At 37.6% G+C, this 17,155-nt stretch overlaps 2 protein-coding genes across 5 annotated transcripts; one reads left to right on the top strand and one right to left on the bottom strand.

The window, feature by feature from the left end:
- Nucleotides 1-1,249: 1,249 nt before the first annotated feature.
- On the bottom strand, nt 1,250-13,238 carry LOC116267222 (cellulose synthase-like protein G3). 3 transcript variants are annotated; one of them, XM_031648835.2, is made up of 8 exons: nt 12,809-13,238; nt 11,785-12,647; nt 9,686-9,835; nt 6,707-6,832; nt 5,626-6,075; nt 3,457-3,807; nt 2,591-3,161; nt 1,250-1,503 (listed from the first exon to the last, which is right to left on the bottom strand). In XM_031648835.2, exons 2-7 carry the CDS (start codon nt 12,370-12,372, stop codon nt 2,613-2,615), a joined length of 2,214 nt encoding a protein of 737 aa, XP_031504695.1. In that variant the 5' UTR covers nt 12,373-12,647; nt 12,809-13,238; the 3' UTR covers nt 1,250-1,503; nt 2,591-2,612. The 3 variants fall into 3 exon arrangements, with proteins under 3 accessions (XP_031504695.1, XP_049937248.1, XP_031504694.1); XM_050081291.1 differs by lacking the exon at nt 1,250-1,503 and having other exon boundaries at nt 2,468-3,161; nt 11,785-12,416; XM_031648834.2 differs by lacking the exon at nt 1,250-1,503 and having other exon boundaries at nt 2,468-3,161; nt 12,809-13,237.
- Nucleotides 13,239-14,398: 1,160 nt separating this feature from the next.
- On the top strand, nt 14,399-16,522 carry LOC116266731 (pentatricopeptide repeat-containing protein At2g20540-like). 2 transcript variants are annotated; one of them, XM_031648040.2, is made up of 2 exons: nt 14,405-15,169; nt 15,266-16,522. In XM_031648040.2, the coding sequence occupies exons 1-2, from the start codon at nt 14,671-14,673 to the stop codon at nt 16,327-16,329; spliced, it is 1,563 nt and encodes a 520-aa protein (XP_031503900.1). In that variant the 5' UTR covers nt 14,405-14,670; the 3' UTR covers nt 16,330-16,522. The 2 variants fall into 2 exon arrangements, with proteins under 2 accessions (XP_049937182.1, XP_031503900.1); XM_050081225.1 differs by having other exon boundaries at nt 14,399-16,522.
- Nucleotides 16,523-17,155: the final 633 nt, after the last annotated feature.

Below are 17,155 nucleotides of genomic sequence, written 5' to 3'. Positions count from 1 at the left end.
AACTTATCAAAGTGGGGGTATTACAAGTAAATGAGCTAACGAGTTGTTAGACTAATTAGACAGAGGATTCAGTTGATGGTGCATCAGTTGATCTAGTTAAGGTGCATAAAATGTGAGTTTTGGCTTGATAGATGATTTTCTTGAGGGATGTGATCTCTGCAGATGGTGCATCAGTTGATTTAGTTAAGGTGGAGGCAGTTCGCTCATGATAATCATCAAAGTCTTGGTGATACTTTTGATAAATTGATTGGAGATTCATAGTTTCTTGAGATTTTGAGTTTCTTGGTACGAGCAAGATATGATTGGAGGGCTATCCAGAATTTATCTTGTATTGCAGTTTTGATGAGACTCCTTCAGAAGGGAATAAAATTTGTTCAAAGTCCTTGTAAGGAACATAGTTTTTAAGAGATCAAGTAGTGATTGCCTATAGTACAAGCATTGGCATTGCCTTTAGATACAATTTTAGGTTTGTGGTCTGTACTAATGGTTCACATATTGGCATGAGAGGTGTGCTTATGCAGAATAGCAGACTTATACATCTCAAATTAAAGCATCATGAGTGCAACTACCCCATGCATGCTCATGAATCAGAAATTGCGATTTTGCATTGAATACATGACATTACTTGTACATGAGCAGGTTGAGGTCTGCATGAACCACAAGAAATTGAAATGTTCTCTTGTAAAAGTTGTCAAGCATGTGACAGTATCACTAAAGTTCTTGAAAGATTATGACATCCTTTTGATATCACTTAAGCAAGCCTACATTGAAGAACTGTATGAGTGGCCTTGTAGTTCTTCATAAGTTGTGGTCAAATGTTGGACAGCTAAAGTAGGAGATATTTCTCCAATACTACATCATTATTCTAAAGAAGTGCAATTGATAAGGTGGAAACTATTTGCTTCTCAAAGCAGAAAAAAAGAGTTAAGCAGGCGACAAAAGAAGACAACTTTCCTTTGAGGTTGAAAATTTTGTAGGGTGTATTTTTAGGCTAGCAAGAAGTATGATCAGTAAATATTGTGTTGTATGTTGAAGAGATCAACTGATTCAGAACTTAATATAAAAGCCATATTTCAAACTGAACATTTTATGCCCCTAATAACAAACAAATGGCAAGTGCTTTTCCTTATGTAGATCCGATTTCAATGGGAACTTGATGAATTGATCCGCCTACATGTCTTGCTCTTGCTGCTATAGTGGGAGTTACTCCCGTAGTATATCCGTGATCAAACACATGTTATATGTTATGAAGGCATTGAGCTAAACAAATGTTGTACCACCAACAACTTTCTAGTTAAAATTGTGGATAGACAAATTAAGCAATTGTTCAGCAAGTATATTCCAATTGTCAAAGTTTGTTGATAACATTATGGAGTTGATGATGTGCTTGGGAGCTTGCAGAAACTATGAAGGCAATATTGTTGGGTATTCATTGCTACATGAAACTCAAGTTGTTGCTGCATGAACATGATATGTTGAGGATGTATAGCACGATGACCATGCCTGTGTTACACAATTAGAGTGTAAGCATGCAAGTTAGAGAATATGCATCAATTGGTTTGTCTAATTCAACCAATTGATAATGGTTGGACCAAATTTATCTTTTGTATGCATTTCAATGTAACAGAAATAATTCTATTTGAAGTTTGTATGCATTTCAATTTGCTGTGGCATTCAACTAAGGATCCAGATTCATGACAACCATGATATCATGCTCACAAGAGCCCTGATACCATGAAATACAGACATCAGACCTGTAAAACTTGTCAGACTTTCTTGTTCACTACTGCAAGCCTATGCATTTATATTGAGAAGATGATACAACTAGAAGATGGATACAAGAGGCAAGAAGATAGCCTCATAAAGTAACTGAAATAGTAGGATACAACAGAAAAATAGAAAGACACAATGATAGAAAATAGAATCTTAGTTATCAATTTATCAACCTCCTCTATCAACAACAATTCTTCGTTCCCTATCCTTATGACCATCTTGACAACCTATGTTCTTTTCAGTGCCAAGCAATGTTAGTCGCTATGGTAGGTCGAACTGAATGAGTGGCAAGGATTGATGGATACGTATTGAGCCTTGCAATGGACAAACTTAGAAATGGGATACGGGAATCTTGTGAGCGACTAGAAGTGTAGTGACAGCTAGTAAGGAGTGATCAATGAGAAACAAGGACGGTTGATCTCTTGGGTCCACTAGGTTCGATAGGTTCCAGCTCAATTCTCTGGATTCGGCCTTTTTCATGGTTCTAGTGCAGATCCTATCAGCACAATAACTGGCTTTGTTGGGCTTCCTATCTAGGAAGATCAGTTCATGGCCCACTTGCAACTCATCATGTTTGAGGTTTGTCATTTGCTTATAAAGTCAGCTGACTTAGCTTGTGTCTGATGTTGAGAAAAGCTGAGCTGGCCCATGTATAGGCAATATGAGTTTGAACCAGAAGAGGAGCGAGAGAAACTTTAAATAAGTGGGGCCATGGGTTATTTATCAAAAGTTTCACATGATAATTTTCAAAGATCAGGCACTGAAACTTCACAAAATATTCGAAAAGGTAACTGCAATTATGGGCCTGATCATTTACCAACAGAGAGTGATCACATATATTAGCCTTTCCTCGCAAACTCTGCCGTCAAATAAAAAGCACAGCCGAGCAACCCGGCCAACGCAGTGACCTTCTTGGGCATCTTTCCGCTGTCTTTCCTGAGAAACATGCCCTCATATATCGGCCAAGAATTCACCACAACAAAGCCAGATATGAACAGCTGAACAAGCATATCGGCCATAGCCCCCTGAGACACTGCCCTAACTGCTCCAACTATCAGTGAGATCAGGCTGATAACTGCAGCAGCAGAAATAGTAACGAAGAATGGCGACACGGTTCCGAACTCAAAAGCACCTTGCTTATATCTCTTAACAATTTGATCATCTACCACCTTGCTGGTTATGTTGAATCCAGCTACGGAGATGCCCATCCGTTGCAGGAGGTACTCAATGAGGCCAAATAGGAAAGAGGAAACCCCTTTGATCAGCCATATCCTCTGGTCACTCCACCACCTCTGAAAGGTGCCGCCCTCCATGATGAAATCAATCATGTCTTGACCATAGGAGCCAAGGAAGAGGTACGTGTAGAGGTAGATCCATGGATCAGATGCCTATAGCAAGTAAAAATGCAGGGTCATTTCAGTTTGTTACCGATTGAAAAGCTGTTTTTTCCATCATCCCTGATCTTGGGATCAGCAGTATGACTGCTTCGTCCCATTTGGGTGAATGCTCAAAGCCTCAAACCATGTTAAAACCTAGTATTAGCATGAAGACAAGTTTCAGTCTCCTGTATGGTGTGTGTGTGTGTGTGTGTGTGTGTGAGAGAGAGAGAGAGAGCCGATAAAATGGGAGAGAGAGAGAGAGAGAGAGAGAGAGAGAGAGAGAGAGAGAGAGAGAGAGAGAGACCTTGGGAAAGAGAGGCATGCTAAGAAGCAGAGCAAACTGTGGGAGGAGCGCATAGATGGTGATGGGTATGGACCAGAGAGGCCAGAAGGCATTGTGTGCATAGGACATTCCGGTGATGAACGAGGCTCTTCGGATGCCGTAGGTGATGGGGCACTTGGAACAAGAGAAGCCCGCCTGCAACAGCCCCAGCGACCACCTCTTGCACTGAGACAACAAGTCATTCAAGGTGGCAGGAAAGTCGCCTACAAAAGATGGCTCCTCCGGACTGTAAAACACCGACCGCCACCCTTCACATTGCATGCTGTAGCCCGTGAAAAAATCCTCCGACAGGGAACCATACCTGAACCCAATCTGCAGATGAACCAAAATATATATAGCATGTGTTACAGGTTTTGTTATCACTGTTGTTTAGTTATTCCATGTTAAAGTATGCAACTATGGAGTGGTTTATTGGTCTATTTTTTTTATAATTATCTAAGTAAATATAATTTGTATGACTTTACCTGACGGTAATTTGACTTATATCTGAAACGTACAAGTAATAAATCATTCTATGGTCTTACTATATATCATTTTTCTTTTAAAATTAATAATACTCACCGAGTTGACCTGCCTTGTTAGGAATTCATAATGGCCAGTTCGAGTTCTGGATCTTTGTGATTTAAAACATTGGTGTAGAGAGACAGGATTGGAATTTGATCGCGGGACTTCATCTTAACACTCTTCACCGCTTTAACATGTCTATTGTTGTTGTCTTATCTCCAAGCTAGGTAAGCACGACTAAAATATTTCCAACTTATTCCAATTGTTTCGAACAACACAACTAGGTTAACTTTTGTTGTTAATTTAGACCTATAATACATCCATAATTTTATATATTAAAAATGACGCTTGAGATAACTGATTTGCATATAAAGGGCCAGAATATCTCATTATCAAGTCTTACTGAGTTCATCTTTTATTGTTGGAAGTATCTTTCTAAAGCATAATTAATACATTACAGAAGCACATTTCTAAGAAAAACTATTTGAAATGGGCACCTTTCTTTGCGTATATGCCTTGGGTGAGTCAGGAGACTTGACACCTGCATCGACCACTCTAGTGCATGCAATCAAAATATAGAGATATCAATATATCCGACTTGACTTGAATAAGATGTCTTATTGAACCATTAAAAAAAATTGGATATAAAAAAGTTTTTTTATTGATTAGGAAATCAGATCAGATTTAAATTTAGGAAATGACATCCGACTGGATTCGAGTCTGATCAGATTCAGAACTGATTTAATTTTAAACAAATGTCCGATATACAATTCTCTTACATTTCGAAAATCAGACGTATTTGGTTCAAAATTCAGATATGAATGCAGAAATCAGATTCAAAATGGATTCATACTGTAAAATTGACATTCAGATTCAAATTAGGATATAGTTTTTTTTTTTTGTATTCAAATTTATATTGGAATCCTAGTATGTGAATACTGAAAAAAAAAAACAGATGAGTATACTTGGCCATTTTTTTTTTACAAATGAAATGGACATACTGAACATTTTGCAAAAAGCCTGTTTCCTTCTCTACCCCTGAAGAGGCGGCCGTCCTTTTTATAGGCATGAGGCTCTCTGGTCATTTCATGCCTCGTGAATACGCTAACTCAGTAAGGATGTCAACAGATTTGATTGGAATCAGATATACTCATTGTTGCATCTGCTTTATCAGATATTTACATATCCATGTTCGAATTTAGATTCAAACAATAAAGAAAAATTTGAAGCCATGTTCAAAATCTGAATTCACAATTTATTTCCGATTTAAATCTGATTTTAAATTCATAGGGATCCAAACCACATTACGATAAGTAAAGATCTGACTTTCAAAATGTTTGGATATCAACTAAGACATTTATTTAGAACTAAAACAATCGGATATTTACTTCAATTCAAAATTGATTCCGATTGGATGCGTTTTTACATCTTAATTTGATCAAAATTTTTAATCATATATTAATTTTTTTTATATCCAATTCTGTCGTAGCAATTCGATCAGCCTTTCAATCCGAATCGGATGAATTGACATTCCTAAACATGTTTTCCTGTGGGTTGTATATGTGTGTGTTTATGTATGCATATGTGTACGTGTGCATTGAGGAAGAAAGAGAATCATGCACTTACGGTGGAGCCCCATTCAGTCCCTTTCTCGTAATGACATCCAGCAACTCTCTCGGCTGCTTCTAAGGTTGCCGCGCGCCAAATTCGCTCTCCGCCACCGCTTCTGCTAGAAGAACCTGTCGGCACGATCTCTGGATGCGGAGGCGACAGAGCCGGGCCGGCGAAAGCCCGGCGCTGGAAAAAGCAGCCGGTCCCAAGGTAATTAGGTCCCCATGACCCATCCATACCCAAAGGGTTGATTTGATAGAGGCGCTTGTACTCGTTGCCATAGATGTCATTCTTGTTGATTCCGGGGAAGATCTGGGGAAACTGGACGAACGCGAGGTTGCTGCATAGAGCTGGGTCCAGCAAGAAACATAGAGCTCGGAGCGGCGCCTCAGGATCAGTTGAGTACACGTCGCAGTCCAGGTTCAGAATTATGGGAGCATTGCTCATCAGAGATGATACCCTCAGCTTGAAACAGCAAGAACTTCACGTCACTTTCATTTTCATTGCAAAGCAGGGTTTAAGCAGGTTCCAAAGATCTTCACATTGCTACCAATAACTAAGGTCTGTAGTAGGTTCAACTCAACTTTAGGACCATATTATGCTTGGCATACTGTAGGCCAGAAATATTAAAAAGGTACTCTTCAACATCAGATCAGAGGTTATTATATAGCCAAGCATCAAATGATAAGAGTCTGGCTAGTAGAATAAGGACTAAACAGCTACGGATGGATCAACTGTGCATGAGTACGATCCATGCAAAAAAGAATATAGTTCTTAAGGTTTTGCTCTTCTAACTATTGTTGCAGATAAAACTATCATACTCGTGCACTTTCCTACTGATGTTCAATGCACATCAAGAACATCAAATCCCCAATGTAGATATTGATCTCTTGATCAGAGAAACCGCATGGTTAGACCTACCACTGGAACAAAAAGGAGAATTTGCATGGGCCAACAACGAGCAGTTATGTCTGTCTATATATTGGAGATGAATGGATGAACATGTGATGGCAATATGCAACAATAATCATCAATGTTCACCATTCCTACCGTGGCAATCATAAATCATCATTATTATCCATCATAGCCAACTTACCAAAGAATTGAGGGCTCCAGCCTTGAAATGGTGATGACAAGCCGTGCTCTTTTCTCTGGACATGTATATAATGTTTGGCATGGCATTCCCCATACCGTCCGTATCCTTGTCTGCTGCCACCAATACCTGATCAACAGAATTCTCAGGAGGGCTCAGTGATCATCCACCCGAACGAACATTGGTGTAACACTAGGTCCTTAAAGAGGCAAAATATGAGAGCAGTGGTAGCTTAGAATAGTTATATAACATTTTTGAGAGATTAAACAAGTATTCATGATCCTTTTGAAAAATTAGAAGACATTAGCCTCAAGCGGTAGCATAGCTGGTTGGCCTGGAAGGCTTGTAAATCAGAAGTTTTGTGTACTATTTTTTACCTTCTCTGTCAAACATAATTAGCATATGCTGTGTCGGCCGAGGAACATAGTATGAACAGTAAACTGGAAGGACGTTGGATCACTCGGGCTTGAAAATTTTTGTTTTGTAAAATATTTTAAAAAATTGTTTATTATTATTGTAAAATAAAAGTAGAAAGGTAGACCGATACACGCCCATGCATATCGGCCGAGAGATACACCATCCTTTGGAAAACACATACCACACTCAAAACTAATACCGACAGCACCGATGCTCATAAATATAAGAGTTTCAAGTTAAAATGAAGTTAAACTCCAGCGTATTGTTTGCGTCAATTTTGCCAGGTTCTGATTCATATCACTTTGTCAAAAGGAAAACCAAAAGCAGAACAAAACCTGTTATGAAGTCTTTGTAAATGGCAGCTCAAAAAATATTTAAACGATTTATCATCTATCCTGTCCATTAATAAAGTGAGGGAGCGGAGGCAGCCTAGATGAATCTTTCTAATTTTCTGACATTTGATTTTTAATAAAAATTAATTGTAAGCAGTTTTAAAATAAAAAATGAGCTGAATTGTTCAATTTGCCCTAATAGTATAGTGGGATGTCTCTTCAAAATGACTAAAGCTTGAATTCTCATACCAAAGCCTAAAATAATTCTGGGGCCCGTCTCATGGCATCAATAATGATAAAGTAAAAGGCCATATATATTGGCAAAAATCCATAGGCGTAGAAAATTTTGACAGGCGTTGATCATGATAATGGAACCATCTCTAGAAAATGGTGGGACCATCCTCTGACCGGCTTGCCCCTTCCCCTGGGCCTTAAGATTGGGCATGGACTGACTACATGGGCCTAGGATTTGGGCATGGGGCCGTGCCATAGCTTGACCCAGCGACTCGCAACCCGAGCTCAGTCTGACCCTGTCTTATTATAATAAAATACATATAAAAATATAATATAGTATATAAAAAAAATACAATATAACATACAAATATGATTAATTAAAATAAAATATATATATTTATTTGCCTGCCCCATGCCGACACTTATTGATAGCCCATCCTTTTGTCTTCTGGTTGAATCAGACGGGTTATTTTTATATAAAATCCCATCCACGGAGCCCTACTTATAGTAGGTCTCATCTCGCATGGTATTTTAGTGGGTCTTCAGCAAAAGGAGAAAAGAGAGGGGCTTTGGCGCTCCTTCCAAATGGTTCTTCTCTTTATGAAAAGTAATTGGAACCTCATCTTTTGTGTATTTTTTATTGCAAGCTTATAATAGAACGCATTGAATGCAATGATATAAAGGCTTGGGAGACCTCCCATCGCAGAACCCATTGTTTTATTTGAGATTGTCATTCAACAAACGCAAAATATAAATAATGTTCATAGCAAATTGCAAGCTTAGCTGAAATATGGGGTTCTAGTTGATCGATTGCTTTCTATTTTTATGGTCCGGACCTTCTTTTAACTAAGTGTCTAAACCTCGTGGAGATAGGACGTAGAACGATTGTGCAAGTGCGTGAGGGTTCTTTTTCCCATTCTACAAGCTGTGTTAATGCAAGTATATCTTATCTGCTCAGAGTACGAGATCTAGTTGATAGAGATTATCAGTAAATGTGTTCTAGGGCACGAAATCGTAATTTTTCAAGCTTTACAAATTGGCATATTGTGGTTTTTTTTCATGATTTTGGGATACGTACCATGATCTAAAAATTTGTTTTCTACTAAAAGTTGTATGTTGATGAGCAAAATAACGTCTCTTTACGAAAAAATGAAGTTTTACTAAGTGAGAGGATGTGCATTTGGAGCACTCTACCCTTTTCTCCAAGAAATTATACGAACAGATCATGGGCATAAGGTTAATGAACAACAAATATTAAATTGATCATTTTTTAGACTTTAATAATATTTTTACAATAAGCAAAATGAATGGCTCTCATAACATTAACATTTTGATAATAAAAAAATCCATATTTTTCATAAAAACAACTTGAACCAAGGCATGTTTTATATCAAATTCGTTTTTATAAATATATTAGAATGTTTATATATTATTTAAAATAGGTTTTTAGCAAAAAGCTAAAGGATCAATTTTTTTGTCCCTAACTTAATAAAAGATCATTGGGTCTGGTTTTTATCTGTGACCTAACATTTATGTCAGAGATAAAAACGAGACCCAATGATCTTTTATAAAAAACTATTTTAAATAAAATGGATCTTAATGTGTTTATAAAAACTATTTTGATATAAAAGATGCTTTGATTCAAGTTATTTTAACGAAAAATATTGATTTGTTTATTATCATGTCATGAGAGCCACCCATTTTTTCTTATTATAAAAACACCATTAAAATCTAACAAATGATGAATTTAGTATATGTTTTGCATCAGGATCATATCAATCAATAAGGTTAGATTGCAAAAAAAAGCATTTTAAAAGTCAAAATAAAAGGGTCTGGTTTTATCCATGACATAAGTGTCACGTTTCTATCAAACACTCATATATATATATATATATATATATATATATATATATATATATATATATATATATATATATATATATATATATATATATATGTGTGTGTGTGTGTGCGTGTGTGTGTGTAGAGAGAGAGAGACCTCAATAACTGCAGGATGGTCCTTGCGTGTAAATCCAACTGTCCATCTTTCGAAAGCCTTGCGATACTCGACACTGGAAACTTGATCAACAGCGACATCCCCACTTTCCACTGCACTCTCTATCCTCGCTTTCATACGTTCATACATAGCCTGCATTTCCATGTTTTAGTTAAACGAGAAATCAGATCTCTTAAAGGCTGTTGAATGAGAGCAGGAGAGAGAAAGGAAGAGAACAGCTATTATGATGCCTATATATATATATATATATATATATATATATATATATATATATATATATATATATAATGTTATAATTTACAAAATAAGTACATCTAATGGAACCATCAATAAATTAAGACAACCCCATCTTTGAGTTAGCAATCTTAATTGTCGCTCAACATTAAACAGTGACTACCTTCAATAACATGTATATATTCGTCAATTACCTTCATGCCTTGAGGCATCATTAACTGAATGACTGCTGAATTTACATGCAGATATAAAGAAATTAAACCATTGATTCTGTGAAAGCAAGAGAGTCTGATTCTTAGTAACGGAATGTATATATATACAACCCACTGCCAGCTCGGAGCATTTGTAAGATTTCTCCTGTCAGAAATGTACTCCCTCTCGCATACGCAACCCACTGCCACTGTCTAAAGATTTCAGGTGATTATATATATATATATATATATATCTATATATATATATATATATAACTATTTTAAATAAAATATAAACATCTTAATATGTTTATAAATACTATTTTGATATAAAATATGCTTTAATTCAAATTGTTTTAATGAAAACTGTTGAATTTTTTATTGTCATGTCAGGAGCATTGTTCATTTTTTCTTATTATAAAAACACCATTAAAGTCTAACAAATGATCATCTTGATATATATTTTCTATAAGGTTAGATTGCATAAAAAAAAAATTAAAAATCAAAGTTTTGGTTTTCATCCCTGACTTACCTCTCTCTCTCTCTCTCTCTCTCTATATATATATATATATATATATATATATATATATATATATATATATATATATATATATAATGAATGGTAAAAACCAAACACTTAAGTTAGAGATAAAAACCAAACCCATTAATTTTTTGTTAAAAAACTGTTTAAAATAAAATATAAACATCTTAATATGTTTATAAAGATTATTTTGATATAAAACATCCTTTGATTCAATTTGTTTTAATGAAAAGTGTTGAACTATATCAACATTTTACTAATAGAAAAATCAATATTTTTCATACAAAGAATTTGACTTATATATATATATATACACACGTATCTTGTTCCATTTCTTTTTCTCTTTTTTTCTCCTACTCCCTCAAAATTCTTTGTATCTATTAGATATCGAGAGAAAAGGGAAAAGTAAGGGGGAGGAGTAAGGTGAGGGAAAATAGATTTTTATTTTTCATTTTGGTTGCAGACAAATCCTTTCTAAATAATAGAGCCCAAATAAGATCATAGCATCTATGATCTTTTTTTAAATATATAGATTTTGGAAACCTGGATAGCCATTGTCCCGCTTTGACACACGAAAATTTGGAGGGGTCACATGCATTTAAGGCGGCGCCTGATCTCAATCCAACTCTTAGAATCATTCAACGATAATTTGGATGGGCCCATGCATTTAAGGAGGCGCCTGGTCTCAATTCAACTTTTGGAATGAATGTCATCTAGTTTATAGTGATTGTGAAAGGTTGAGACAAAAAAAAATAATAAAAATATGTGAATTAATGTTAGATAACAAAAATATCTAGCATTTTGGTCATGATGAATTAAACGACCCTTTATAAATATATACACTTATCCTTTTAAAGATCAGTCAACTCAGCCAAAATGACCGAAAGGCCCTTCTTTGTAAAGGGAACTCTCTTTATAGGGAAAAAAAGGAAAGAGAGAAAAGTTACTTTTTATAAAATGTCCAAAATGCCGTCTTTTTAGAATAACCCAAGGTACCGTGTGAGGGGCCGAACAGAGGCAATCCCTGTTCGGCCCTCGAACACGCGACGCGACGAATCTGTTCGGTGGCGCCGACAGGCAAAGGAAAAAAATGACGACAGGAATATTGGGCTTACCTGCAAGTCCCTCCACCCATTGTGCGGGAAGCCACTGTTGGCACCATTGGCAAAGTAAGCCTGTGGGTTCCTCTCCTTTACACTGTTCTCCTTGCAGAAGGGGATCCAGTGCCTAGCAAACCCCGCAGCCTCCATGAAAGCAAAGAGCGTGAGCTTCGACCCTCCGTCGTCGGAGACGTACACCGAGATCTTCTCCGCCGGGTAGTCGAACGCCATGGCGGACAATGCCGTGTTCACGACGTCGACTGGAGGCTCCTTGTAAGGATCCGCAGTGCATATGAACACGTCGAGAGCCGGGAGGTCCGGTGCGGTGAGCCTGGCCTTGAGGTTCTCCGCGTAGGCGCGGCGCCGGACCGGCGACCAGCGGAAGGCCTGGGTTAGGATCCACAAGAGGGAGAGCACCAGGTCTGCAAAGGTCAGGATGAGGAACGAGATGAAGGAGAAGAGGGTTGGGGATCGAAGGAGGGAGAGAGATCTGTGGTAGAAGAGGGCAAACAGAGCAAGTGTGTAGGATATGGCGTGGAAACGATTGAACCAGATCAAAGGGTCTGATTGGCTTGTGTTCAATGGGAGTTGTTGCTTCTCCATTTCCCAACCTCTAAAACTCAATACAGTGGGAGACCTGATTAGTCCTGTGGTTGCAATTGTAGGGATGAAGAAATAAGAGAGAGAGAGAGTCCAGCAAGAAAAAAAACAGGAACTGGAGAAGAGTCCTCCTTTAGAATAATTCTAGGATCAGCATCTGGAAACAGATTCGATCTTGATTGGAGTTGGTGGAAATGAAATGCCAAAGATTTTTATATAAAGAATTAGCACAGGAAAAGTAAAACCCTAGATTCCACCAATAATGTCATGCCACCGACCTGATAAGAAAAGCAGAATTATTGAAGAAGAAGCTCCATTCAACAAAGAAATTGGGAAATGATTAACGACATTGAATGCGAAAGAAACATAAAAAAGGAAACGAAAGATGAAAAAGATCAACAAAGAAAAAGATCGAAAACGCACATTCCTCTGTCCTTACCTCAAAATCTAGGCTCTCTCTGCAGATGCACTTCCACATTCCTCTACATATCAGATCCATCATTTCTCTACGGCCGAACAATGCAGAAGATCAAAACTGAGACAGATCGGCCTATCGTTACCCGATTATCATCTAGGCTCCCTGCGAACGAGCCTCCAGATTTCCTCTATGAATCAAGTCCACCATTTCTTCACAGCTAAAGTCTTGTTTGGGGGAACAGATCTGTCAAATAAATAACAAAAAACAACCATAGAAAAAGGGAGATTGAAAGGCAGAACAGATTGGCCTATCGTCTTGGACGGACGTTTGCGTTCAAATGCATGTCAAAAGACTCGAAACTGGGAATCAGTTTTGCATTTGGTAGAACTAAATTTGAATTTTACACTAAGTCCGACCTAGGCGATGTTTGATTAGTCCAAGAAACGGGTAGCCACATCCAACTTTAACAACTTCACGAGGTACATGTATCGTTCCAATTTTATCCGATGTCTTCAACTACGTGAGATGTTCAAACTCTAAAACTCATAAAAAGCACCTCGGCTGACCTCCTTTTCTGTCTTTCACTTGGCTTCTAGTCTTTTTCGTCTTTCATTTTGCTTATATATATATATATATATATCATGATTCAAATGTGGCGGTTGCCTATTAAAAATAAAAAAGTTCATCTTATATAGGATATTGGCGATGGCTTAGTGATGCTTTGTCATTTATTTTATTATAATATATATATATATATATATATATATATATATATATATATATATATATATATATATATAAGTTGGTGCAAACATGATCACTTTGATAAAGAAACAAAAACGTGAGCCTTCAAAATTAATTATTAAAATAATTTATTTTACAATTTAACCTTATTAACATGATCTTAAGAGCACCTGGGGGCTCCCTCCATCGACCTCTATATATATATATATATATATATATATATATATATATATATATATATATATATATATATACTCCGTAAGCACATTATAATATAATATTATCGTGGCCATACCCACATGTCCATATCCACACCTGACTTTGTTTGTTTGGATGGGGAGAAAGGAAAGGGTAAAAAGGAAAGGAAAAAAATTGATGGAAAGAAATAGTAAAGAAAAAGAATGAAAAGTAAAGAAGTGATTATAAAAATTATTTAAATAAAAATAAATAAATTGTTAAAATTATGTTTGTTTGAACTAGATGAAGTAAAGGAAATGATATGATATAATTTTTATTATTTTATAATAATACCTCAACTATGGAAAGAGGGAAGAGGCGTCATAAATGGTGGTAAAATGATAGACGGAGATGATAAAAGAAACAAACCTGAAGAAGAAGCTTAGTTGCAGTGGTTTACGTGAACAGTGGTAGCTCCTATCATGTAAAACGTTGTTTATTCCCTTTGAAGGATTAGATTTACATTAAAGTATCATTTCATTTTTTGTCTTCTTTTTTTTTTTTTTCCTTTGCAACCAAACAAGTTTTTTACTTTAGTTTTCTTAATTAATCATTGTTGTTTCCTTCTCTTTCCCTCCCTCTATACAACCAAGGCGTTAGGTTGCAAGTGGTCTGAATTTTGGTTTGAAGGTTTTGTTGATTTCTATCTAATTGAATTCTGATTCTGTTGCTTATGCATTCTCCTATCCGGACTTGATCCTGATACCCTATGGATAGGTGAGCATGTTTTCTCGACATTTCACATTCAAAATCTTTCGCTTCCAATATCCTTCAAATTATCGTTTCACCAGCACAGAGATAAAATTGCTTCCCAACTTCCATTCCACAAATTCGTAGCGTCTGAAAGCAAGATCCAGAGCATATCTGAAATCTACCTGCGCAGCACCTCAGCTGTTTCACCAATGCTGGTGATGCAGATGAAGTTCACCATATCTGCTTGCACTGTGCAGTCCGTTCCTCCTCACTCTCTCGCCACCAATCCTTCCATTCTCTCCCTCTTCCTTCAATGCCAACACCAAAACCATCTCCACCAAATCCATGCGCACTTCATCAAGACCAACAACTCCAACAACAAGTTCTACGTTTCCAAACTCCTCTCTCTCTACACTCAGTTTGATCTCCTCCATCATGCCCGCCTTCTGTTCAACCAAACAAGAAAACCCAACACCCTCTTATGCAACATGCTCATGAAGGGTTATGAGCAACATGGTCTCTTTGATGAGATACTGCATCTCTATCTCCATATGCTACAGGAAGACATCAAGCCTGACTTTTTCACCTTCCCTTTAGTTTTCAGGTCTTGTGCGAGCTTGTCTGCTTTGGAATTTGCTCTGTCCACTTATTCTCGTGCCTTCAAATCTGGTCTTGATTGCAATATCTATGTGCAGAATTCTGCCATTGGTGCGTATTGCGGGCTAGGTTATGTAGGTCTTGCGCGCCAAGTGTTTGATGAAATGTCTGAACCGGATGTTGTCTCTTGGACGACGTTGATTTCAGGTTATTGTCAGGTGGGAGATGTAAACAATGCCGGGTTGCTGTTTGGATTGATGCCGGAGAAGGATGTGGTTGCGTGGGGGGCTATGATCAGTGGATATGCTCAGAATGGATACCACAATGAAGCTTTGTCTTCCTTTGTTGAGATGCTTGAAGAGGGCGTAGAAGCTACTGAGTTTGCTATAGTGAGTGCTCTGTCTGCTTGTTCAAACTTGGGAGTTTTAAAACTGGGCTTGTCTATTCATGGATATGTGGTGAGACGTGGCTTGGAGTTATCTGTGTTCATGGGGACTGCTCTAATTGATATGTTTTGCAAGTGTGGAGATACAACCAGTGCGCTCACCATTTTCAATCGAATGCATGAAAAAAATTCAGCTTCATGGAATGCCATCATTGGAGGCTTTGCCATGCATGGACATGCTGAGGAGGCAATAGAGATGTTTGTTCAGATGGAAGAAAAGCAGGCAATGCCGAACGCTATCACGTTGTCTAATGTTCTATGTGCCTGCACACATGCAGGACTGGTCGAGGAGGGCCGGCATTACTTCGATTACATGATAAATAGATATGGAATTGAACCAAATGTTGATCATTATGGATGCATGGTGGACCTCCTAGGCCGTGCTGGGTGCGTGAATGAGGCATATGAGCTTATTAGATACATGCCGATGGAGCCAAATGAAGTAGTGTGGGGAGCACTGTTAGGCGCTTGTAGAATTCATGGTAATCTTGATCTTGGGGAGATTGCACTTGAGAAGCTTATAGAGCTAGATCCACGGAACAGTGGGAACTATGTGCTTCTTGCCAATATGTATGCTGAACTTGGTAGGTGGGAGGATGCTGACCGTGTCAGAGCTGCTATGAAGGAAAGTGGGGTGACTAAAACGCCTGGGTATAGCTCCATTGAAGTGAATGGCTTAGTTCACGAGTTTCATGCCAGAGAGTGGTGCCACCCTGATTCTACTGAAATTTATGAAGTTTTAGCAATGCTAACTGATCACCTGGGGACATCTGGTTATAAGCCGAGGATGAACCGTTACAAGAATTCTGAAGAGGATTGCTCTTAAATTGACCGTTTCGTGTAAAACAGAGCAGGTCTGGATTGCCATCAATGCGGCAGAACTCGACAGTTTGTTGGAAACTGTGGAAGACAGTCCTAGAGGAAATTGAGAGCAAACTATTTGTCTTAGTTCCCACCTGTTCCCAGTGAAATACTTAGTGCTTAACTCTAATAATAAGTATCTTAAGCCTAGTACTGGATATCATAGATTTTCACGGACCAAGGAAGCAGGACTAGAGTGAGGAGATTGTGTTGAATATGTTAGCATGGCTGGGCATTTTAAGCTTCATTGTGGCACCTTGCAATGCAAGCGTCGCTGCACTTGGTTAGGCAATACTTGTTGGGAGTTAAGCGGGCTTCATGAGAGGGACAGTAGCTTAAAAACAGTTGAGTTGGGACTCTGATCTTGCAACTGGATTTCACTGTACTTAAAAAGAAAAAAGGCGTCTTCCAAATTGTGACGAAATAATAACAATAAACAGTAATAGTAATGGAACAAGAAAAAAATCTAGCTTAAATCCTGGAAGAAATGAAGAAGTACTTCTGTTAAACAATATAAATTTCCAGTTCCACTTGTACGATTTCCCACAAATTCATTTCGGTAGGTTCCTGCCATGGAAGCTCACATATCATCTTTCTATCAAACTAAGATAAATCAGATAGCTTTGCATTATGATTGGATAGAAAACAGAAATTTAAGTAGGAGGACACCAACACTTAGCTTCATCACATTTGAGGTTTTCTTGCTAGAAGTGCATATTATAAATAATCTCATCCATGGGGCCTTGAAAAAAGTTACAAGAGTCCAATTCCCATTTTGTTTGTGTATAATA

This window comes from Nymphaea colorata, chromosome 13 (genome assembly GCF_008831285.2).
Source record: "Nymphaea colorata isolate Beijing-Zhang1983 chromosome 13, ASM883128v2, whole genome shotgun sequence".
Taxonomy (NCBI): Eukaryota; Viridiplantae; Streptophyta; class Magnoliopsida; order Nymphaeales; family Nymphaeaceae; genus Nymphaea; species Nymphaea colorata.
Note: the sequence above shows the minus strand (reverse complement) of the source record. Positions and strands in the feature narration are given on the sequence as shown.

What these genes read in the sequence shown, in the direction of transcription:
- LOC116267222 (XM_031648835.2), bottom strand. Translation starts at nt 12,372, where the DNA reads ATGGAGAAGCAACAACTCCCATTGAACACAAGCCAATCAGACCCTTTG. An exon ending in CTGGAGCCCTCAATTCTTTG is followed by an intron (nt 6,076 to 6,706) that starts GTAAGTTGGCTA and finishes TGCTGTTTCAAG; the next exon opens with CTGAGGGTATCATCTCTGAT. An exon ending in GCATGCCTCTCTTTCCCAAG is followed by an intron (nt 3,162 to 3,456) that starts GTCTCTCTCTCT and finishes TACTTGCTATAG; the next exon opens with GCATCTGATCCATGGATCTA.
- LOC116266731 (XM_050081225.1), top strand. Translation starts at nt 14,671, where the DNA reads ATGCTGGTGATGCAGATGAAGTTCACCATATCTGCTTGCACTGTGCAG.